Raw genomic sequence first — 26,229 nt, forward strand, 5'->3', positions numbered from 1 at the left:
GGCCTATCTATATCAGGGGTGGCCAACCCGCGGGTAAAATGTGGCCTGCGAGAGGTTTTGCGTGGCCCGCGAGGTAATTTCCCATTATATTATCGAAAATGAATTGCTCAGATTGTGAACTTGCAATGCCAACCAAAAATTACAATTCTGGCTGCGACACTTGGGATGTTGATGACTAAAATATCAGTTCCGACGCATTGGCAGATCCAGGGTCCAGTCACATTTTCAGTAAATCGTCGTACATTACAATAAACTAAAATAGTAGCGAAATTTTTCTTCACGCTTCGCGTGTTTAATTGTCACACGATTTCTTGCTTGGTAGCCTACCCCCTACTGACAATGAAAAAAAAACGCCCAATTTACCCGATTGAGTCTAACTGTATTCGCAATTACGCGAGAAAGTCTTTTCGCGTTTGCGCTCGCATAATGATCGTCGACGGTGAGATGTAGGCGCAACATTATTGTCGCATATTATCGGAGATCTTTGATATCGATGTGGCCAGACGCCGAATAGTCGTGTCCTTGCAAACTGAGCCTAGCGGGCGGTATACAATAGACCCGCAATACTCAAGTAATAATATTATTGACCTAGTTTATTTATGAACTTCAAAATTATACCCGCTTGGCGCGGCTAGTGGACCGCACTCTCGTTCGTCAATTGCATGTGCCCCTTTAGCCGAAAAGGTTCGCCATTCCTGGTCTATATAGATTACTAATCTACCCATAGGTTAGTTATCTATAGTAATCTCGAGTCTTTCAGCCGTCAGTAACATCCGATGTAGCAACGAAGACATATAGGTGCCGCCGTGTCTGCTTGTGACGTCATATTGAATACTTGTCAATTGTCCACAACATCATAGTTGCACTAGAACGCACTTTACTCTATGCCATTGCTGTGCACAGCAATAAAATTTAGGCCTGCTGTTCAATTATGATAAATCAGCAGATGTGGTTGTTGCATATATGTATAACGGCAATGAAATAGGTCGGAGCCGGAGCTACTCCTCAAATAACGGGCTCCAGCTCCGGCTCCGGCTCCAGCTGAATTTTATGTAGAGCTCCGGCTCCGGCTCCAGCTCCGGTGAAAATGCACGGCTCCGGGGCTCCGGCTCCGGGCTCCGGCTCCGGCTCCAAAGCCCTGGTTTTGACTCGAGTCAAGTCGAGTCATTTTCAATTCACCCCCGAGTCAAGTCCGAGTCCAAGTCAGCTGGTATAGGGTCGAGTCCGAGTCATATTTTTTTACTCGAGTAGGCTACGAGTCCAAGTCGTTATGTTCACAGATCAGTTTTCTGATCAATCCGATTCAGCCCACTTTTTTCAACTCTGCTCGAGTGATCTAGAATGGCTCGTATTCATAATATAGTAATTTTCATCAGTTTTCACACTTTACGGCCCTATTTCCAAGTATCGGGACTGATAGACGAAATACAAATAATGTGGTAACTTAACTATTCTTCGAAGTTACATGGAATGTCTGTCTTGGCCGTTCTAGTCTCGTGTCATATGACTTGGTTCGAGTCATGCAAAATGACTCGAGTACAAGTCGAGTCAATACAAAAAATGACTCAAGTCAAGTATATTCACCAAAAAATCGCGACTCGAGTAGAGTCATGACTCGAGTCATTACAACCCTGGGTATTGGGGCCCCATAGTGGGGTCAGTTTTCAAGTTGATGACTGAATTTCGTCAATAATATTGGTAATTGCATTATATTGCTATTCATCCAGATTTACCAGTAGAGCTGGGGGCATGTAATTCATAATTATAGCATCTGGTATGTTGTTATAATTTCATTATTGTATGTTGTTAATTCGTGACCTCCGGTCTTTTATATAATCAAAAGATTCTGTAGTCGCCCTAACGTAGTAGACTAAAGGAAAAACTTTCGTGAGACGCACGCACAAATTGTCATGTCTTCATTCCTCTGTGAGTGCCCCGGGTGGCATTTGCATTGTCGGGGCTCAGATTGGAAGGACCGGACTATTTGCCACGTCCACAGAGCGCGGCTACTGACAATGGACACATACCCAACGTTTTGGCCAAGGTCATTCTTTGGTAGCACACTTTGTGGAGTTGCATGTTGGCCGAAATTGCATACGTCTTTTGGTGTCGTGGCGGGGTAATGACCGACACCGAAATGCCTATTCCTATAAATTATGCATGCTTTTTTTCTTGAGGGGGAGAGGTATGCATTTCAAAATCAAGCTATTTAGAGACATTAAATCCCAAAACTCGAAGAAAATTCTCAAGGTAATTAACTCTCTTGAAAATACGTTGATTTACGAAATACTTTTGAGTCCCCTTAGAGCTCGCTGCCGGTCCTATTGGGGAGTTTGGTGTGTGGCAGTTACGAACCTGGCAAGAATGCAAATCGTTGGGTGCGACGAATAGTCCTGCAAAAAGGTGGGCAATGGGTGCATTATGACGTAACAAGCAAATCACGTATGATTATTAAAGAAAGTTTTTATCTCATTAGACCTTTTCACCGCAAGCCTTATTTATATTGTCTTCCAATATCTCTTCTGAAATTAGTTCTAAGAAGCAAAACAAATGTAATCGTGAGTAATCGTGATTACTTTTGAAAAGTAATCGTAATTGTAATCGACTACTTCCTGATTTGGCTGTAATCGTAATCGTAATCGTAATCGCGGGATTCACAAGTAATCGTAATCGCAATCGATTACATTCGTGAAGTAATCACCCCATGTCTGGTCGACACCATAGGCACTGACCTCAACATTCAGCAGAACAAGCACCGCTTTTGGAAATCAGGACTAACCCGCCCCCAACACCACAGGTCATGTGCTCGATCGCATTCAATACGCATACATCGCAATTTCGGTTCTGACGAATCACATCTAGGCACTGCTCTTTAGTAATGTATCGTTGGCACGTGATTTTAAACATGGTATTGTGGTAGTCTAATTCTCATCTATTGAAAACTGTATATTTTAGGGTTAGGGTTACCATACGTCCTACTTTTGGAGGATTTGTCTTCCGAGGACGCCTAAATGTCCTCATTTTTGGCAATTCGTCATCCTTTACAGCTAGGATAATGTAAAGAGTTAACTGGAAATCGGCATAAATGACGTGAAATAGGTAATGCGGACGTACTAGCGGGTCATTGGGGAGATGAATGTAAGCGATGAGGGTGATCTTTTTTCTTTTCTTTTTTAGTCTACACAACAAGATTAGTGGCGTGACGGCGTAGTGGCATAATCCACAGCTGCAACACCTATGGGTTGCGGGTTCGTGTCCGAGACAGATCGGCTCCAGAGTTCCTACTTAAGTAGGGCTACCATATTTCAGAAACCCAAATTCGGGACACTCTCTAGCGCCCACTAGTGGATTTCAAAATGGGTTATGACGTCACACTAACAAAGCTTTGCTCGTAGACCAGAGGTGGTCACGATCCGGTTCAGGAGTATATGGGTGTGTGTTGTGTAACCGGCACCGAAAGCACACGTTTCAGCCCCCTCCTGCCCAAATAACCAACGTATTTTGAGCCCACACCATAGGGTATTCTAGGCAACTTGCCGGCGCGCACCACAGAGCTCTATAAAAAAAACATCCAGTGGTTCCCAACCTTTTATATTCGCGACTCCATCTCCAATTTGAAAATGTTCCGTGGTCCAGATCAAAATTTGACGAGCTGATTACTAAAAGAAGTCAGCACCTTTGGCCAGACTTACTCACGGGCTATTTTGGAAGTTGATTACGTTCATCATATTCGCAATCCCAGAATAAAGGCAAACGAACACCCCCCCCCCCCATCCCCCGTTTGGAACCACTATTATCTTTGAATAAAGCATTTAAACGGCCTTAACGATGTCTAGGAATATACCGTTCTCCTATAATTTCGATTACAATTAGGCTTGTCCAGTAAATGAAGGTTGTTATTGCAGTTTTTGCGATGGTGGTAGTCTCTATAGTAAAATCAATATATGTGATGGTCAATCGCGCGCAGCGCGAAGAAAAATACCATGCATCAGCATAAATATTCCCCCAAAAATATTGTTTTTATGCTGATTTACGAAAAAGTTATGAGCCTACGTCAAGTCTTCAAAATTCCGGACAGTTCAGCAGTTCCTTACGGCCTTAAAAAGCGGGACGTTTGGCTGACCGGTCGGGACGCCGGGACAAGACGTTAAAAAGCGGGACTATCCCGCCTAAAACGGGACGTATGGTAAGCCTATACTTAAGTGTTGGAGGTTTATCTAGGCTCCTCCTCGCCATCTCATCCGTGTAAGCGGTGTCTTATAAAAAAAAAGCCTACAGAAGTGGCCGTGCTGCAAGTCGGCAGCTACGAAATAAAAATGAAGACAAGTGTCCTGGTGTAAATGACCATTGACCATAGTAGCCTACCTCAAAACAAACAACCAACCAAGATTTCCAGTAAATAATACAACATCAGCTGTATGACGATACAATATATGACAGCGCCGGAAGTAGTACGATACGGAATAGACAGAATTCGTACCTAGCACATTTTATTCCGTAAGTGTGGACTTGAATGAAACTTTAATTTCCAACTAAATCACCAACACGGTCTATATGTTAGACCAATCTTTGTTACCTTGGACCCCAGTGGTTCTGATGGGCCGCTTCTGGATGTGAATCACCCATATCCAAGAGTATTCTGATCTAGCGCAGATGTGCTTTTGATTTCTATCAACTGACATTTATTTTATTGCCTAAATACACAGAACAACGCGACTTTAGTTCGGCTCCCTTTGTAGTTACTACTCATTCCGATTAGCTGCTCTTTTCGACTGAATGTAGAGGCTTTTATCCCCACGGGACCGTTGTCTATTGAAATGAAACGACAAATTGTATCCTGTCCGTGACAATCACTTGGAATAATGGACTGTTTAGCCAAGGGCGGATTTGTAACAAAGCGTTAACGTGTGCTGGCCTCTGATGCGGACATGATACCGTTCATGACAATAGGCGAAAGTATGTAATCTTCGAATGCTCAATCTCCTTAATCTGAATATTATTGTACAATAATGGATATCGTGTCCTTTAAGAAATGATTGAAGTCTGCTATTGCGGCTGCTAAGTGTGCCAAGGGAGAGTGACGTAATTACATTCATTTTGGTGTGGACTGTTTGTAATTACGATATTTTCTGTTATTTACAAAACTCGGAAATCGAATTACAAAGGTGACACGCGGACTTGGAAAATTCAGGGACTATGTGGAAAAATTCCCGATTAAATATATAGCTGTCAATATCAGCTCGTTGGCTGGATAGTAATGAGTGGCGAAAACCTAAAATTGTATCGTCATTTCAATTTTAACTCAAGCAAAAATAAATGCTTGTAACATTTAGTTAGTTTCCTGGGTATAATTTCACGATCGTATAGCGCTTAATCATGAATGAGGAATTACAATATTAAAATCAATTTGTCATTTCACGGGATTCATCATAATTTTTCCTTGATAATGAGAGGGCATAAGCCCGTTCTGTTAATATTCCTAGTGGTAAATTCCCAATTAACCACCGCTTGAAATTCAAACATATGTAAATATTCAATACAATACATTATTGATAATGATAATAACACAGAGATTTAATAGTGTCACGAAACTTGTCCGAATGATCGGTAATACAACATATAGGCAAGAATTCAAAACACCAGAAGTGTCGACGTTGTGTTCATGACACATGCGAATAACGCTGAAAGTCGCTGAAGTGAGCCGTCCCTTTTCCTGAAATAAAAAAAAAACACCATTCAACGCCGGAGGGGCTCAAAGTTCGTTTTGTTTTCAGAGGCTTTTGAAACAATTGAAGAGATTATACACCTAAATGGATTTACAGAAAATGTCTCCAGAAAATTGATACAAATATTGTAGTTTTCCTCGTTGTTATCGATAGACATGGGCAAGAAAACACTGCGCATAAAGAGTCGACGACATTCTCGCTCTACAGTGGTCTGGGACCTGAAATTGGTCAGGTAATATGGGGTTTCTCTCACTTTCTCAAGTGTGATTCAAAGCAGATATTTTCGTTCGCATCGAGATTATTAACGGCTTGGTGTGCCAGAGGAAAAGGTCACGGAAACGGTATTATTATGTCCGAAATCGCAAAACGACCGAAATCGTGTAATCCACTTTTCAACACAATCGATCGATCATGGATGCATATATTTGAATTGAAAATGATGTGGATACAAGGGCAGATATTAAATATATTGTGCTCGGAAGTTTGATGGAGAACTCTCAAATATGATCCGCTGACAGACATCACTTTTTATCCCTTGGCGATGTGTACCATATCTTTTGAAATACGCATCACCTATACATGCGCCTGCCATTCACGAGTGTGTACTTATCACCTTGATAACTTTATCACAACCTGCGCGCGCATTGACGTCGAAAAAGATAATGTGCGACTCCACCTGAACAAACTTACTCCGTGACTCCCTCTGGGCAGCGTCAAAACATACCATTTAAGCAGCCTCGCACTCCATGTTTCGGCATGCAAGATTAGCAACAGTAGCACAATAATCTTAGTTTAGCGCTGTGCACACAACTTGAGCGTAATTGAAGATCCCTTTAACCGAGTGTTTTATTTGTTTTCAACTTCAATCGGGACATTCAAGATCATAAACAATGGGCTGTTCTGATGCAACATTATTGCGCTGGTACATGGTGTTGTCGATTTGGACAGTGTCATTTTCAAGGACTTGGCTTGTGCGTCACACGCGTGTCCCTTTGATGGCAGCGGGAAATTCACTCAAAAGTGCAGCATAATTTTGGGAGTGAATCCATACGCAGAGAGAATGGTCATGTTAACTCAACATCTGTTTTTCGGTGGCTTTCATCTTCATCAAAAGGAAATAATTGCGTTGGAATCACGTCGCTCGGATTATTCCTCTGTGTGAATAGCGGAGGAGAAAATTTATTTGAGGAAACGGCCATTCATTGGCCATTTGAGCGATCGCTGTAATAATCCTAATATCGCCCCATACAATCTGTCTGAATCACATCACGTCATTGAATATAATCAAATAATTGCCGAATTTGGAAATTGGGTGGGAGTGATCTTTTGTGGAATAACATATATTCTACTTCGCTTCGTGCAAATATAATCCATATGTCAGCGAAAGGTGCGTTATTCTGGCCACGAAGAGGTCACAGAGGTGTCTTCTTTGTCGATAGTTACTTCCTGATCGACGATTCATCCGAAGTTTTTATAGGCTACGATGCATTATTCCGCGGACACCAGAGCCATAATATATATTCTTTGAATTATATTCAATGATAGAAAACATGATGAAGTCGGTTACGTCATGCCTACGTCATTTCACGTGATAAGATTATAAACGTAAATAATTTACCCTCAACTTTCTTTAGCAATATCAAGAAACGAAAATTATACCGCCTTTATTTACATTAATTTACAGAATTGCATAAAATCATAATACCATAGAATTTCTATTTTAAAAGTTATTGCAGAGATATTAACAAGCAACGAAAATAAATAATAATACCCATTTCACATATAGACTCCGCGTGTATAATCAAGTCAATAAAAAGTGTATCAGTTTTTATTTGCCAAGAGCTGTGGTGTAGAGGGCCTTTGTTGCGACAGACGACAGGCACCATGTACTGAATTATTTTATTCCATTTGCGAGTAGGTCAAAAATTAAGGAGTAAAATAGCAAAGTATGACAAATTTCACATTCAGTCAGGCTTTCGATCTGGCGTGGATTGGAATATTTTATGAGTATATTTTAATCACTAGTTAAACTCACGATCTTTTATTCCGTAAAGATATAGTCACCATCTATAGAAGTCGAAAGAATTTCTATGCATAGGCAATCCCAATTTGCTATCGATGAGTGCTCCTAATGAGTAAGTATTTGATAACCTCCACAGCTGAATTCGATCACCGGAAACATATTTAGGCGTTACAAGCAAATGATTAAAGTCTCTGATGTTTAGGTGGTGAGGTTGTCGAAGTAAAAGTAAATCTTGCTAGGCAATTAACCACCCGAAAGGTTTATATGAACAAAAGTAAATTCGATCATATAATCTAAATCAAATCCAATCGAAGCGATTGACAAACACAAGCCGCTCATACACCCATTCATTGTCGCGCTTTCTCGCCAGTGACCAGCTGATTACACATTCGAAGTTTTACCTCCGGGCACAAAATTGCGGCCGATAGAATGAAGGTTTTGTACTCTGATAGATATCGTATATTAGGCACATATAACAACATAAAACTATGAGCTGTTCCGAGACGAAAGTTTGGGTGACGGATGGCACAATGTGCGCGTACCGTCAGCACATTTATTCTAAAACATGACCAGGTTGTGAACTGCGCAGAAAGTGCCTTCACGTCGTCAGATTGCATTCAGAAAAATTTTCCGACAATGTGGTGAAAAATAGCGGGCAGGCGTCAAAGATGCTCATTGTATCATCATCTGGACCACCTTCCGGTTCATGTTACACTTCTCTTCTCTGCTCGTCACTTATTTCGTCATCATGAAAAAGACCAGTGAACTATTGTAATATTATTAGCTCACCTGTGTAATAGACTACGCCCCACACGACAGCTAGTAGGTAAATCACGGTTTTTTAGTCGATTGAAGCTCTATATTTACAGATGAGGAGGCTGCGGATTGAATACTTTAAGGCTACCGAATGAGTAAGGAGCTGGCCTGTGCGATTAAACAAAACTAATTCCGAGTTATGTCGACAGCTGGCACAGTCTGTAAACATCGGTACGTGATTAAAGTATTCTTATTGCTCCATTCTAGCGATATATATGTATGCTCTATTCATAACTACGTTTATAACCCTTTTCCTTGTCAAGTATATAGCACGCCGTTACGGAAAAATCTTGCACGAGGCGGAACTATATAGCCATTTTTCAAGGAATCGACAGCACGCATGGATGGGTCATTTACGATAATTACTTTCGCTTGATTATACTGAAATTCAGTGGGTAATATCGTGAAGAAGGCTCGAAAACAGTTCAATTTCTAATACCACCATCTGTATTTTGTTATCCGTTGTCATGAGAATCATAAGCTACGTGAAGCTGACCAATTTTGCACTTGAACGGTGTAGCATAGTGATGTAATTTGTAAAAGCGTAAATAACTATCGACTTCTCACAATGTCATTGTCTCCAATACTCAAAAACCTTTTAGGGTCAGCAGAAGGATTTTCGTAGGACGAACAGTATATATAGGTTTCGGTCACAGTATAGTATATGTATCTACACTTTCCGCGGTACAATGTATTTCCAATCGTTTTTGCAATGATAGAAGTGATGCCCTACACTACCACGTTTAAAAAAGTCAAATTGCGATGTAAGACGCAAAAAAATGTTTAAAAAGGCTAGCATCATTACCAAAATCATCTAGTCGTATTTATAGATCATGCACCGATTAAACTTCGCTCTCAGTGTCAGTTTTCAGTTCAGTTTAATAATAATTTTCATCAATTCAAAACACCACAAGACTGCGATACAATGAAAAGATAGGTATAGGTGTCGAAACGACTTGGAGTAGTCTTTGAAATCAGACACCCGCCGGGGCCTAGGCGATGTAAAAAAGAGGCATGCACATTGCACACTGAATGAATAGTAAAAGAAGACAATACAAAGAGACAATCGACAAACTGTGGTGGCATGTGACGGAAGGCGAGATCGATATGTCAGGTCGTGGTCCGGTAAATTATTGCGTCAAAAAGGCAAGCCTATCAGTGGTCGGGAACCTATGGCTCGCGAGCCATATCTTTTGGGCATAAGATATGGCTCTTTGCGAAATCTGTATTTTTGTGCTTAATTTATCTATATTGCAGCAACTTGTTACTAAATCTTCAGCACGACCAGTATACTTATTCTTGTGGCAGTATAAACATGTCTGTGAGAGTTTATTACAGTGGCATATTCGAGGTTAGGGGCTCGGACCCCCTTTCCAAAATCCTCAAATTTAAGTTGCTGTCGCGCCAGCGACCAATATCACTCCCGAATTTGATGTACCCACCACGAAATCTTGGATTGCACAATTACAAATTCAAATTACAAACAACGCCATAGCTATCCACTTTCTTGATTGATAACGTAGCTTTGTAGTCGCTGTTAAAATGTAGGCGTGTGACCCAACATCGTGGCGCAAGAAGTCGAATCGGAAGTGGCGAGATAGCGCAGCGGTATAATCCGCGGCTGCAACACCAATGGGTGCGGATTCGAGTCCGACCGAGGTCGACTTCCGAATTCCGATACCTAAGTGTTGGAGGTTTACCTAGGCTCCTCCTCGCCACCTCATCCGCGTCAGCGGTGTCTTACAAAGGCCTAGAGGTGGGACGTGCTATAAGTCGGCAGTTACGGAAAATAAGAAGAATATCGGTCTGGTGTAAATGACCATAGTAGTCGACAAACACCATGAATACCCCAAAACAAATCAATGAAATCAAAGTCGAATCGGAATCAGTGCGACAATTACATTCGATTAATATCAGTTAATAAATTATATGATATTTGCGATGAATTGCGCTATCACAGATAAGGCATCGCCCGGTTGTGCCTCACCTATGCCTTACCTCTCCATTTACACTTTATTTTCGAACAATAAATAGGCGTGATTTTGGCAGTAAAAATGTTCAAAATCTAGCGTAGACAGGTGGGTAAAACTGTCTAAAAAGTAGATAAATACTTTACTGTTGTTTACATCTGTTGGAAATCTAAAAGGTAATTGTCTTAAGCTTCGAAAACTATGATATGCCCCTCAGTGCAATACAATTAAAAATATATAACTTGCAAAAGATCTATGTAACTCAAGTTTTGAATACTCCTTACTCAAATAAAGGCAAATAGCATGATTAGTACGAGTTTTTACAGAGAAAATACGGTACAAACGACGAATCCCATGTAGTACTTTCGAATTTGCGCTACGATTTTCCCATTGTGACGTAATAGTTGACTGACATGTATGGCTCTTTGGGAGTTCAAATGGAAAATATAGGGTCAATATGGCTCTTCGGACGAAAAAGGTTCCCGACCACTGCGAAAACGTCTCTCAAATTGATGTAGTCATAATAAATGACCCATGAGTACGAACCATCTCCAAAGCATAGGAGGTCCTACGAATTCCTCTCCCACTTCTAGCGGATAATGGTAATAGCGTCATTCGCCTTTGACTGAAAGTACACTGCGCAATTTAGTATTTGTGTTCACTGTCCTGATACGCAGATACTTGAAATTTCCACATCTTTGGACTCGTGACTTCTATAATGCCTCCAACGCGTTCACAATCTAATGTTGTGTATTATTGGGAAATTTAAACAGCTCGAAACGATATTGCCGAAGGAGAGAATGATGCGCCATTTTATTTTGCTCTGCGTAAACAAAACCAGCGAACTCTCTCAAGCGCCATTTAATAGGAGAGGGTCTCGGCAGTGGGTCAGTCTACGCATGTTGTTGATGCCTCCAGTCGACGACTAGAGGCTGATCACGTTATCACGACAGATTAGAGCTGATTAAGTTGAACTTGTTGAATAAAGCTATTGCATTTATGTTTGATATATGATAAACTGTGCTTATGTCTTCAGGTTATAGCTCAAACGAATTAACCCTGACAATATATACATCCGAACTCGATAATCATGGAGCCCTCTCCGACTAGGGCCGTTTACGTATCGCAAGGTTTATATAACCATCATTTGATGTGCAATTCATATATGATGTCTCCGTTAGATTTCCCCTATGCCGCGCCTTTTCCACCAGAAAGAAACTTTATGTGGCCTCGAAATCTATGGCGCGGGGCAATCGGGTCTGCGGAAGGACGTGGACCTTGGACGTTCAAGGCAATTTACGATAGAATGCGCAGCACCGAATCATACACCGCCTCGGAAGTAATGTCGTTACGGAGGCAAAGTCCTGATCGACTGCCGGCATTTCATGATAACGAAACCGTTGATAGAGAATGCAGGAGAGAATATGATGTACCAGAAAATGAGGATTCATCTTCTAGCCCCGTGCCATCCTGTGAGACTGCTAGTCAAGGAGCATTCCATGACGCGAATGAACCACCTCGGGGTTTCAGACCCTGTTCCACACAGACACCCCCGTCAAGATTATCAACTCCGTCCTCTGACGACGAGAGAACGGACAAATCCGAACCTTATCTGAAGTTCGGGGTCCGGGCGATTTTATCAAAGACGACGGAGACGGCTACTTCCTGCGATCACAGAGGTTGGTGTTTAAGCTTTCAGTAAAAACATAACGGTATTGACACGACACCTTTTGTGAATGGGGAACGGGTGCTACCTGTCACCAAACACAAGAAAATTATGACAAGTGTGGCCTAAGCTATTCAGCAAGGTAAATTATCCGTTCCGATCGAACGTGACAACTCTGACGCAAATGGGAGTTCCACAACATAGCACTAATACGGAGTATAAGTAGCAACGTTGTATAAGTCTGACTATCACGTTCAAGTAAACATTTATCCAATCCGTAACGGTTGAGATACGAATAATATGTACGCCATTCGCATGCTTTTGTTACTTGCCAGTACATTTCAAGGCTAATTTGACTCAATAGTCATGTTAGGTTAAGCCACCGAATAGTGTTCGGCTTCAGGTATTTCATCAATGTCTCGCTATAACATGGCGACGCTGTCGCATATTGCACGGGCAATTTACTCACGTTACTTTAATTTCACAGTTTTGTTTTGGATAACATTGAGTGCTAATGACGCCTCATAATATGAGTCACGCTTTTAACGATCGATAATTTGAAGAAAGTCTCCACAATCGGTCGCATTACCGCGCTGTACACCTCACCAAGTGACTATTATGGAAGGTTTCTCATCGAACACCCGAACTAGAGAGCGTACACACTCGGTCTAATTAAGAATTCACCTCTTTTACGTCATCACTATCAATTCTATATCTTTATTCCGACAGAAAACTTATCAATCCCAACAAATATGCGCCCTCCTTTACACGCAGCAAGAAAAATGGAACCCCGGGACCTGTTTCATAATTTCACGTTGCCATTTCAAACGAACGTCTACATGAGTAAGTGGCCCGTTTGTTTTCCTTTCGCGGTTCGTCGATAATTACCTTTTTAGGTGGATTTGTAGTCTGTCGATGTACTCAAACGTGTCAAAGTCGATATATCCGGTACGGGGCGTAGAGCAACCGTGGCCCCTTACTGGTGAACCGTAATCCGGCTTTGTATCCACCAAATGCGGTTTGTCACGCTGTCGAAGTTCAAGTTAGCAATACCGGCTACTGTTTCGTTGCTAGGCGTATATAGCCGTATGCGTGAAGGCGTCCCGAAACAAATTGGGGGTTTCAAGACTTTTGAGTCAGGTAACAATGAAAAAGCAGCGTGTGGCGCTGATCATATATTCACATTACAATCTTCTATGTTATAGATGAATACCTGCATAGTTATAGTACGTTGTTGTTATTGTTCAAGTATTCATGGTGATTCGACTACTTTGGTCATTTTACAACTAGTCGATATTCGTCATTGTGATTCCTGAGCTGTCGACCTCTTAACACGGCCCACTTTCATCCTAGTCTTCTAAAGTCGACTTCTGTGGGAGTCGAACCCATAAAGGCTGGACCCCGGGAAATCCGGTCGATTTTGCAACCCAGAACACGGGTTTAATCCTGGATTTCTGGAAAACACCTTCAAAAGCTGATGGAAATATCTCTTACTTTGTTTTAACCCTTTGTAACCGGCCGGCCTACTGACCAAAATTTTACTGCATCCACATAGTAAACGATAAAATGTCATCCATATGGCTCAAATCGACGCCCAATATATTGCCGTCAACCTGAAGTAGCCGCCTAGCGGTCTGAGATACTCTCACGGCTCAGACGCCAGAGGGAATAGCGTTGTGCGAGAAAATGTTCGCGATTTCTTGAAAATAAATTACAATTTTGTTCTTCTATATCTCCTGACGTCATACCTAGGCCCTCTCTTAGTATATGACCACCTGATTGCCTTCCGCATGAATCTCTACGTTCCAACGAGACATTACATGCTACCATAGCGCTTCATAGCCCAGCGCTACGATCTTGGAAAGGTAGTGATGATGAGCACAATCACGCGGCCGCCGCCGATGAGTAATCGATTACGTAATCTCGTATTCTCGTTGAAGGCAACGCGCGTCCAGTTGTGCAGAACATAGGAACTGCCTTGGCAATGTTGCCGTTAGTATAGGCCTACATCTCCATGCTATTGAAGTGTTATCAACCCCAGTTGCTTGTTATATGTAACTTGCAGCTGCAAGGAATCCGTAAGTATACACATAAATTGCCTTATTCGACACTGCCCAGTGCCCATATACGCTCGGGAAGTAATTTCACGTGATACATTGCTTTATTTCGCATCAATTTGAACTGTATTCTACACGGCTAATGCTCCATGTATGATCAACAGTAGTCATACAAGCCAACAGTAACTTCGTGTGCCATCTAAAACAGATATATAACTGCCTCTATATGATGTTGTTATCACAGGCTCGGGTACAAAAATAGCCTAACTCGCACGCTTATTTGTGCGGTGTTAGGGCTGGTGTCGGCTTTCTTATACAAAACTAAGCTCCATGATATGGATATGCCAGGATAATGGCTAACTATATGTATAATTTGCTATTGCCTGAAGCAATTGTACATCTGTTTGAAACCGCAACGAGTCAGGTCATCTTACGCAGCCATGATTTTCACGTAATAAGGTATGCTTCTTTCACGTCAATTTTGAAACATCTTCTACGTGCTAATCTTCGATATAAGGACTTTCATAGAATAGTATGACCAACAACAAGTCATAGAAGATAACTGTAATCGGTTATATGAAGTCTAGAACGGAAGATACAATGGTTTATATTTCAGGCGGTCACTCACGCGAACATCATTACAAATTCAATTTTGCGGGAAACCTTTTTGCGTGTTCAATCTGCATTTCAAGCAGGATATACATTGCAACATTAGGTTATACATGGTCTGATGTATGCGTATTTATAAGAGCTATACATACCAACCGATTGCAATCGTTTATGACCAATACAGGTCTAGCTATCTTGGATTAAATATAGACTCCTCTGTGTTAAACAGTCGCGGTCTAGTATACTAGACCGCCGGTCGCAAAGGGTTAAAAATAGCGTTTACAATATCAGTCGATTGTCTTGAACACTACACATTAGCGTGATAATGATCGCACTGGCACGGATATCTGTAATAACATAGAAACCTGCTGTGATACGTACCTCAAAAGAGTCTTGTTGGAAGTCATAAATATCATCAAAGACTTATTCCTAGCTGGCACTCAAGAGAGAGGTCATCACTTCTCTCAAAACTCCCAAGGGACCAACAAGTATCCAATTAGTCAAATTTAACAGGATTGTAGGCAAATCGTTGTCGAAATCTTTCAGTTGATACGGCTTGCTGGCGAGTTGCCACAGGGACTTTGTGAAATTCACAAGTTGGCACATCTAGTTTATTTCTCAAAACATACCGAGATTCCAACCCCGTTTTCTGCTAATTCTGCCCTATAGCTTTTGTCGAAGGAGAAATTGAAATTTAGCTCAGGATGGCGAATTTTGAGGATATGCGTCAATCTGAAGCATGCAAAAAATCCAGAAAACCCGAATACTTTATATGCAGCATTGAGAAGTATTACGCCAACATCTGTTGAGGCTGAACGTACATTTTCAGCTCTTGGATATATTCATAGCCGAATCAGACATGGTCTTAACTATGATACTCCCGAGTCCCGATGATCTCATGTTTCGCGCCATTATTACAATGAATAAACGTGGTTTGTGTAGCTTGTATATATTTTTCCTAATACCCAAAAATAGTTGGATTAAGGAGACAATTCCGGGATTTCAAATTTGATCCCGAAATCCCAACCCAAAAGCTCCAAGCTCAAAACATATCTTTTAATATACTTTTTCTTTTTCGTTAAATTCAATCATCGGGCGCATATTGTAATCAGTTCGATAAATGTTCTTCAAGGCTTTGGGATGGCGTCAGCGTCCACCAAGTACGAGTGATGCTCATTGCTCATGCAGAGATAGAAGCCGGTCCCGGGGCGGAGATCATAAGTCAAGCTGATCCGGGAGAATGCTAATCATGTGATTAAAAACTGTTAGTCGGGACGCATTTTAGGCGGAGATCATAAAGTTAGCTGATCCGGAAGAATGCTAATCGTGTGATTAAAAACTGCTAATCGCGACGCATAAAGTTGGATAAGGTTACGCGAATGATTACCCGAGGTGTCTCGAGTTTTCAATTAAGCGATGTTATATATGTGAAAACGGGGTTTTGACTGTCAGTTGTCAATTTGTTGAATGAAACGCCAGGTTGCTGATAACGATACTGCGACTATAGTAGGTAGAATTGCCATCATTGCGAAATGAAAGTCGTGCGTAAGCAGTAATGAACAGCGAATAAACGTATTATAGAATATTGATAGATATATCGCTCTGCAATGGTGGTATAGTTCGTTGATTGTCTGCTTATTTGGTGAAGCCATTACCCAGGACACGATTGTCACGGTCATTATCGGAAATATTTGCACGTAGCAATGCTAACTATTATCTATAGTTTATTTCGGTTTGTTAAATCCTGAGATTAAAACTAACTTCATGCGCTGCGATCAACCGGTTTCCTCAATCATGGGGTTGTTAAATCCTGATGAACACGATATTCGACTTTATCGATAATACAACTTTATGATCTCCGCCCCCGATGTTTTGAAATTGGGGTCAAGCAGCAAGGGGTTTCGGGCACTCACCTTGTCAGCATTTTCTGAATACTTTATGGCTCGATGTTCAAGTTTGCTATCCCAGTTCATTCATTCTTCCATTCATCAATTTTTTTATATTTTATATTCAAGATGTAACGCACATAGTTAAGAGTGGCACATGGAAGCAGAGCTGGACAACTCAAAAATTTTCAAAATTGCCAAATTATATTAGAATTAGAATAACTGAATTCGCAAACTAAATACAACCAAAATAAAGTTTGTTTCAATTCAAAGTCCAGTCTCATACGTATATGCACATTAAGATTAGCTCGTTTCGCACGCTCCTGACATTTTCAGGAAAACCAGAAATTGAATTAGAATTAAAATTAGTACATGGAAACATTTCACGAATTAGATTCGAAGTGGACTACCTTCATTTCGCAACCCCAGCTGTTCAAGTCTGCGTGGATGTACGTCTGGAGATTTTGAGATTAGTCTTGTTACGATTGCGAGTAGTCAACATCATCGCGAATTAATGTAGCCAATACTTTCGAAACTCAGATGAAATTTCGACCGATCTGGTATCGAGAAAAAGTGTTTGCTTGGGCCTATCGGCTAGTAATTTTTACGAATCGATAGAACTTTCCAATCAATACTATTCTTACCTAACTGATTTTATTTGAGGAATAAATTTGCTGAGTAAAACGCCGTTTCAAACGAATCGGCCCCCAAGTCGAATCTCGTTCCATGGATTCGTGTTTTGAAAGTAGATCCACGAGATCAAAGCGACGGCGAGGATTTGTCGTAAAGCTCATTGTAACGCGGAATATTAGGTAAATAAGACGGTGCCTTGGTCAAATAACTCATTAAGAAGTCATAAAATGTTATTTCAGCGATTCGGCTTGGCCGCAAATTTTCCTGACTTGGAATTTCGCGCGGGGCCGACATATTGCGTTTTGAATCCGGTAGCGCCATATAGAATGGATTACGTTGCGGCGGGATGCGGTTATTGTATTTGTTTAATATGATGAAAAGTGCGCCGCTGAATTTCGATTCCCGGTGGCAGTCACGTCTGTCGTCCATCAAACGCAATGGCATTCAATTCAACGCCTTATTGGCATGCCATATGCGATGTTGACCGATATTAGCAATGCACAATGCCATTTATACGCAAAAAGAAGAAAATAATTTACTTGCTCTCATTGATTCCCAATTGGTAGATTGATTCTCTTTCGTGTCTGTAAGCGTGTATTTGTGATGTCACTTCGGAATGTTTGTTGTATCCGGAAGATTCATGGTCAACATAAGCGATAGCGATATTTTTTCAAAGAGTATACCCGCCTGGCTGGCTTATTGTAATCAAAATATCCTATTTCGCCGTAATGAAATATACGATGTCTTAACAGCACTAGCTTGAATTTGTCGTGGCTTTATTTCGAATTAAAGCTTTTCAAGGACATTTATGCTTCAACTCACTCGCTATTTTATGTGATCTACCACTACGTTTGTCCCAGAGATTAAAATCCGGATCTATGGTTTTCAGTCTTCGTTCGTTTCAGATGTGGACCCAAAGCATCATTGAGAATACATCAAAATTGTGTTATTGGTAAAGTTAAGGTCGAACAGGGTGTGAATAGTCCTATAAGTTTTATCGATGTCTAGTTTTCTGGGTATTCATGGTGTTTGTCGACTACTATGGTCATTTACACCATGCCGATATTCTTCATTTTTATTCCGTAACTGCCGACTTATAGCACGGCCCACTACTAGGCTTTGGTTAGGTGTTATGTCGTGTATTTAAAAAATGGGGCCGTAATAATGGGCATTACACTCGTATCTGTACTAAACACCTGAATAGCAATTTAGTGCTCCTATTTTTATTTCTTAACATTGTTTCATGTTTAATGGCCGCGCGAGTGCATTTAAAAATTCAAGTTTATGATAAAGAATACCTTTAGATGCGCGATCCAAAGATTCCGGTTACCATATTCAATTGTGCCATCTTATATACATCGGCCTCATAATGAAGGCGTCTCACAGTAATCTAAGCAGGGTTATCCAATCAACCCATATTTGTCTTGAAACTTATCACAGTGAGAAAAATATGCGACCTACCATAAACACATCCAGTTTGCCGGCATCACTTCCTACACCTTTGAACTGTAAATTCAAGTTTCATGTCGCGTGTAATTCCAGTAACATTCGCGGATTGGATTTAGTAATGAGAGGATTACTGCACGTTTAGTGACAGGTAATTCGATCTATATATTCCATCATACACGAGACGTATCGCAGACATAAAAGTCGATTCATTTCCCTAAGCAATGCAATAAAAACAAAAACATGACTGACTCAATATTGGCTAATATGTCCCATTTAATTTGTCGGCAATCATCGATTCAAAGTGTCGGACTTGAATTTAATAGAACGCGTGGTTTCCCGTGACCTCGTGTCCACGAGGGGATCTATGATGTGGCAATGTTACACCTCTCTTTTATGTTCATTGAATGCAATCGGCTTCATGCGAAACAAACCACACATGAATTTTCTGCGACTTTCAAAATGGCGTCGTCGCCGCCCTTTGTTCATGGAGTAATTGAGATTTGCGGAATCTATTTTTGATTATGCCCAACACGATGCGAACATTGCGGCACACGATTATTTTGGTGGCAATGGATGTGGGGATTATCAAAACAAGTGATCCTTTTAGCCCTGTCGTCGGATGACGGAGAGTGTTTCTATGTATGAGATTATGACCGATATACGCCGGACAAGATGACATCCATCAAACTTATTAAACTTTATCGCGGAAAGTGTCGTGTCGATGATGTATGGTGACGATGAGGCGTGGCCACCATTTTTATTTTGCGCGCTGCTGTATCAAATGCAAAATAGACGGCTCGACTCAGCCCATCTGTCTGGTGTTCGAAATATAGCTGAAGCTATAGCTGAGGGAAATTAAGAATTTGCATTGTTAATTGACTGGGTCGCGATATATTCAAGTCGGAAAGTGTCATCGAAGCACCGATTGCTGGAAAGTGTTTGTATATATTTCACTTAGTTACGAGAGAAATGAATAGGCTAAATGTATCAACCTAATCACAGAAAACGATTTTTCGGTTAATTTGATATATTATTAGTTCAGAACGCCACAGCAATAATTCTTCAATTGTCGGTTGACGATATCGTAGAGTCGACAGGGCTTGCGTTGTCGACCGAACACCTATCGGCTTACCAGTAATAAAACAAAAAACGTGTTAAATGAGGTATCCACATTGAAAGAGAAATACATAAATATTCACCAAAGAATAGACAAGCAATGGAAATGAATTGACAAGTGTCGGTACGAGGTATGGGTGAAATCGATACGACAAACTACGTGATCCGTCAATGTTATAGAAGCAGGCTATTAGCATTGATACATGTAGGACCTTTTCAAATTTCGCTTGAAAGGGGAACATCTGGATATACAACAATAATAATATTGACGATAGCAATAGCAATTATAAAACTCATATAAAACTGCACAGGAAGCGTGACAGATAACATACAAAATTGCTCATATAAACTAGGAATATTTCCTATACTTCATCCTGAAAATATTTCGAACGATAAACTGTCAAATATTATATTAAAAGTGCTCTCTCACGACACTCTTGACATCAACAACACTACTTTCTTATATAGCCGAAAACATTATGGTCGGATGAAAAATGAATATATGTCACAGTCACCGTGACGTCATGATATTTCAAAAACTCATTCGTCTCCTGCGTGGGTTTCGCCTTCTTTAGCAGGGATAATCAAGCTCCCCACATTTTCCTATGTATACAATTAACTTATTGGATTATCGCTATACATTCTTGCCTACCATCGTTTTAAAATGTGCATCGAGAATTCTCCATTGACACCAATCCTTATTTTCACATGTTATATATTTCAGTTCCGCCTCACGCGTCTGCGTACGGTCCGTCATACTCATGGTTTCCCATCGCATCACGAGGAAAGCCGCGGAGGGGAATGCTCAGGAGGGCTGTCTTCTCCGACCACCAACGGAAGTCGCTGGAGAAAAAATTTCAACAACAAAAATACATCAGCAAACCCGATCGAAAGAAGCTGGCGAGCAAACTGGGCTTGAAAGACTCACAAGTAAGTGACAGTTGCGGGAATCAATTGCGTGCGATGATTGCATTGCAAATATGGTAAAGAGATTGACCTATCGAGATCCAATACGAAGGTGCCATTGAGAGTGAAAGTTGAAGCAGCGTTGACAGCGTTGGTACAAATCGGCAGCAAATATATTACATTGTAGATGTAACATGACAAAACGTTAAGTATTCTGCCAAAGTGAATGTTAATTTTAGTCTTACGAGTCGCCCTTTGTGACCAAAATATTATACCAAGCATCATTGAATTGATGTTGTCCTGCGATCGCTATTTATGTTATTTAGGCTTGATTGTTTCTCATAGTGCTGGAATAACCGTTCTCCAGCGTTTATCTAGGGTCGCATCCATGACGGTTAGTAAAGTTAGTATGGTTAGCAAGTCACTCACTACTGTATATGTTCTTATGGAACGGTCCTTATGTTAAATCATTGATTTTGGGTTGAAACATATCCCATCTTTCCGACGAGAATATTTTGAGACTTGACTGACTAATAGGTGTGTGTGATCCGTAAGTTAGCTGGTACTCTACTCGGTCTTACTTGGCGGTGTATAGCCGCATTTCTATGCGAAACCAATCTCGTGACCTAAGTCCTGCTAATAGCCTATTGTTCCCTATGTTCCTTATCGCAATGACGTCAACATTAAATGTAAACGTACGACCACGCGAAACATTGAGGTCCCGGGGATTTCAGGGTGCTTCCATCAAATCCACGAGCGATTGATCTCACTCGCACCTTCACTTTTTAAGGTCAAGATCTGGTTCCAAAACCGTCGGATGAAATGGCGCAACACCAAAGAGCGCGAACTCATCGCGACAGGCGACGGCAACAGAAACACAACAATCCCGAACAAAACCAATCCCAAACCGGATCTCACGGACTCGAAACGAGACCCGGACGGCGCGTGGCAGATGTCTGCCGAGTCGAGGCCCGTTTCTGAGGATTATTCGCACGACGCGCCCCGACAAACGGACAATAACGATCGTTTGTACGACACGATACTGCCGTACAGCAGCGGCGATGAGAACACGAGTGCGAGCACGAGCAGTTTCGTGAAGTTTTGTCAACGGTATGATAGCAGCACGGCGCCGATGTGACCTTAGTATCTGCATGCTGGAATATTAGTCGACCATGTCTCGGTTTGACTGCAGCGCGATGACTTGGCAATTTCATTGGTCATGAATTATGCTCCGTAATCGTATCTTTGATGCGCGCCAATTAAAAAAGAGAATTGGCGGATGGAACCGCGGAGGTGGTCAGTAATGAGAAATTGCTACTTTTTCACAGAGCACTCAAGTATAGGTTTTGCCTGTTCTCGCACTATACTTACTAGGGTGGATATGACCCTGATTGGACTAATTCCACTTCTTCCAGTCTACTAACAGTTTTTCGTGCAAACCGACTTACTTTTCCAACCTGGATTTTGAAGGGAGTTTATATCCCTTTCATGAGTGAAATGCTCTTAACAACCGCGTGAAATAGCCCTGTATCTCGGTAACGGGATTTATTTTCGAGGATTTCGCCTAGTTGTATCGTCATCAGTCCATATGCGTTAGTGGTGAATAGATATCCTGCAATTTCGATTAACCTCTAAAAGTGCTAAAAGTATGAGACCAAAATAGCAAATCTACCATGTTATATTACGCACTCGATATACTTTTCTGACTTTAATTTTGTACTCCCATTTGAAATAATCTGTACATGTATTGGAAATCGTTACTGAAAGATCTGGTTCGTTGTACAAAACTTGAAGATAGATTTAAATACGACACCCATTGCAATAGTCTATTATTGCCAATAGAACAGGGACGGGTAACATACGGCCCGGGGGCCGAATCCGGCCCGCAGAGAGTTTCTACCCTGAACGTGACATTCTATTCTAAAAGTATTGACAAATTTTATGCGTCACAGAATGAATCCAAGTTTGCGAACCAGTTCAGGTGTACATATATTTTCGACCATAAACATTAACGAGACAAGGCTGCGTTCATAACTGATGTTCACGTGCAGTCATTACTAAGGGTTTCTACATACGACATGCAGACAGCTAACTTGTTGACAACTTTGACCGACCACAGCTGTCTGATTGACTTCAACAGCTACTGTGGTGTCTATGCTTTAAACTTATACAGGATTTATATTCCTTGTATTGGTGGATAAATACGCGAATAATGTATTTAATCGGCAATCTGGCCCGCCAAGTACTTAATTTTCCCTGATCCGAACCGCCGACCCGAGAAGTTGCCCAGCCCTGCAATAGAACATATATTAAATATATGGCGTAACCGTATTGTTGCTTTGAATCTTTTGGGCGTAATATTTTGGCCCTCTAACAATAACGTGATGCTTCTATCGCTGTGAACGAATTTCATTATTCGTTAATGTTCCCTCATTGGGATTGGGCGATCGCCCGTTTTACATATGACTGCTTTTCGTACGAAACACTTTCGTTATTGCAATGGCATTCCTATCAATATACATTTTCAAGTTCTCTTGTACTCGGCTGTCTGATTATATATCGCAGATTGTTATCGTTCCGTGGGGAAGCTGCCATGTTCGGTAATTGTCTTCGAAGTATACAATCGTGGATAGGTTCTTTATAGGTCGTGGGCAAAAACTCGTAGCATGATTGTACGGGTTCTAACCATATATCAAATACAGTACTATTGATTGCATCAACAAGTCTTAAAATAACAAACCATTTAAATATATATTTTTCACACAAAACGAAAACATAAGGAAAATTCCTTGCAAATCAGTGTGACCTCTGCTGTTCTTTCGAAAAACCAGTGCAGAAATGCGAGGATTCAATCAATTTATTGCTAAAATGTTTGTCATTTCATTGCACCGCAAGACTGCAATATAATAAAAGATAGGAACGTGTCGAAACGATTTGGAGTACCCCTGGAAATCAGACACCCATCTGGCCTAGGCGATGTAAAAAAGGAGGCATGCACATTGAATGAAAAGTAGCAAAAAATAATATAGAAGGACAGGTGACAAAAAAGGTGGCATTTGTCGTATGGCGAGATCGATATGTCAGGTTGTGGTCCGGTAAACTAGATGGCTAGTATTCATTCATTCACATTGGAAAGTGTCTACGGATGATAGGTTGAAACGCAATCGCGTGATACTATTTAAATTCTTAGTTACACATTAGCATATAAATATTGGAGATCTAGTCGACATTTCAGAAGGACGGGGTTTCGATTTCAAACACCAGCCTTCCATGCGTACGCCACTGCACACGAAGTACCACCACATGACCATAACAGTAGGGTTACCATACCATACGTCCTGTTTTAAGAGGATTTGTCCTCTTTATTGACTTTTTTGAAAGCGTCCTCGGAGGACGCCCAAATGTCCATTTTTTGAGATTTTGTCCTCTATTTTGAGAATTTTGCATAAATACGGGGCAAAATTCGACTGAGATACAGTAAATCAGCACTGAAGTGCTATTTCGGGAGCTGAGCCGGAAAGTTGGCCTTTTTATTTAGTCAACCCACTAATAATGTGAAAGGGAAACTGTATTTTGAGCGCTGAGCGAGATGGATGACCTTCTTGTTGGTCAACCAATTGACAATGTAAAAGGGAAACTGTATTTTGGGCTCTGCGCGAGAAAGTTGACCTTTTTTAGTCAACCGACCACGAACTGCAAAAAATTTACCATTTTCAGGATTTTCCTCCGGTATTGCGAGTCTGAAATTCAGATTTCAAAAATATGGTAACGCTACATAACAGTCACAATTCGACTACTGATCGGCTCTGATTATATACCTTCAACCAATGGTGGCCAAGGCGGCCGTGTCATCACATTTCATGTATATGAGTTAAGTGCGTGTCTTGACATCCAGGAAACCCCCGAGACTGACTCAGGGAACGCAGGTTAGGACCCTCTGATGTCAAACGCTCAAAACCAGTGGTTCCGAAAGTGGGTCCCAGCGCCCCTGGGGGCGCTAGCTACGAATTGGGTGATTGGGGGCGCTGAGAGTAAACGTAGGCGCTATGGAAAAATCCATATAATATTAGCTTGTGGCGACACCATGCGGTGCCACTACAGTGGTCATCGAAGCGTACAGTCCTTGCTCTTTACATTGTCAAGAGCTGTTTGGTTGTTCTTCAGTCAGTTCGCTCAAGTGCTGCTTGCAATAAACTTGCTACTTGCTTGAAGCTCTCTCTCTCTCTGCTCGTGCACCGAAGGCAGATTTAGGAATATTGTCAGGTCGTTCGCGGTCGGGCAAGTTGCATTCAATCGAAAATCGTCACCAGCGTTCTCCGCGGATGCTCATTGTCATGCAACATTGAGTTTTCTTCAACTAACCATACAGACAGCCAGTCAACCAAACAACGAATAGACTAATTAAATTATTCAGTGACACTGATTTTGCACAAGTATGAGCAGTGAGCACACATTCAAATGTATTTACAGTACAACGAGGACGATAAAGTTGTGTGTGCATATCGCACCAAAACGAAGTACGATGATTTGGAAGATAAATTGCCTTGTACGATTGTTTTCACTGATTGTGTCTGTACCAGAGTTCGTACAAAATCGTAACTCTGACATAGCACACATAACATATATCGGGCTGGCAATGAATTAGATCAACACGTGTAGTGACTGAGCAATGAGCATATGCACTGTGCAATGAGCCAAAAAGGTTTTGTCGGGAGAAGAAGTGGTCTTTGGGGCGTTTGATTCTTGGTTTGCGACCCAGGGGCGTTGTTTTAAAAAAAACTTTGGAGATAGAATCAAGAAGCCTGGCAGGCCAAGCCGGTTTGTTATTTTCTCCTGCGGAAAAGGTCCTAGCGATCAAAACGCGTGGCCTGAAATTTTACTAAGAGCCAGGGCGGACATTGTTTGAAACTTTGGGGAACTCAACTCTAAGCGCTAATTTTGAATGATACTACCAAGTGGAACTCAGATCGGTGTTACCTTATGGTTCACGACCGTTTTTCCTCTCTGGGCCGTTTCATTGTGGGTCAGTAAAATATCGTCGTAATTAATCCGCCCAACGTTGAAATAAATTCATCGAAGTCCCATAATATATTGAAACTTTCGTATTGGTAATCGCCAATCATATTGTTGGCTTACGATAGAAGCAAGAAGTCTAGCAGGCCAAGCCGCTTTGTTATTTTCTCCGACGCAAAAGGTCCCAGCAATATCTAGCGGTCAATAACGCGAGGCCCAAACCTCAATTTGAGAATATTATTCTGGTAAATAGAGATAGATTCATTAATCCATAAACGCTAAGCAGCTGCGACCAGTCTACCGGAGCCTGAGGTAATCGATTGGTGGTCTTCCTAATCTACCATCTCCATAAGCCAACG

The 26,229-nt window shown here is 41.3% G+C and overlaps 1 protein-coding gene across 1 annotated transcript; it reads left to right on the forward strand.

Annotated features, from left to right (window-relative positions):
* The first annotated feature begins 11,459 nt into the window (after window positions 1-11,459).
* Window positions 11,460-23,396, forward strand: LOC145457187 (homeobox protein DBX1-like). Its single transcript, XM_080335363.1, has 4 exons — window positions 11,460-12,214; window positions 12,931-13,044; window positions 20,676-20,881; window positions 21,648-23,396. The coding sequence occupies exons 1-4, from the start codon at window positions 11,626-11,628 to the stop codon at window positions 21,993-21,995; spliced, it is 1,257 nt and encodes a 418-aa protein (XP_080191489.1). The 5' UTR covers window positions 11,460-11,625; the 3' UTR covers window positions 21,996-23,396.
* Window positions 23,397-26,229: the final 2,833 nt, after the last annotated feature.

Source organism: Botryllus schlosseri, chromosome 15 (genome assembly GCF_051294905.1).
Source record: "Botryllus schlosseri isolate E-star chromosome 15, Bs_hap1, whole genome shotgun sequence".
NCBI lineage: Eukaryota > Metazoa > Chordata > Ascidiacea > Stolidobranchia > Styelidae > Botryllus > Botryllus schlosseri.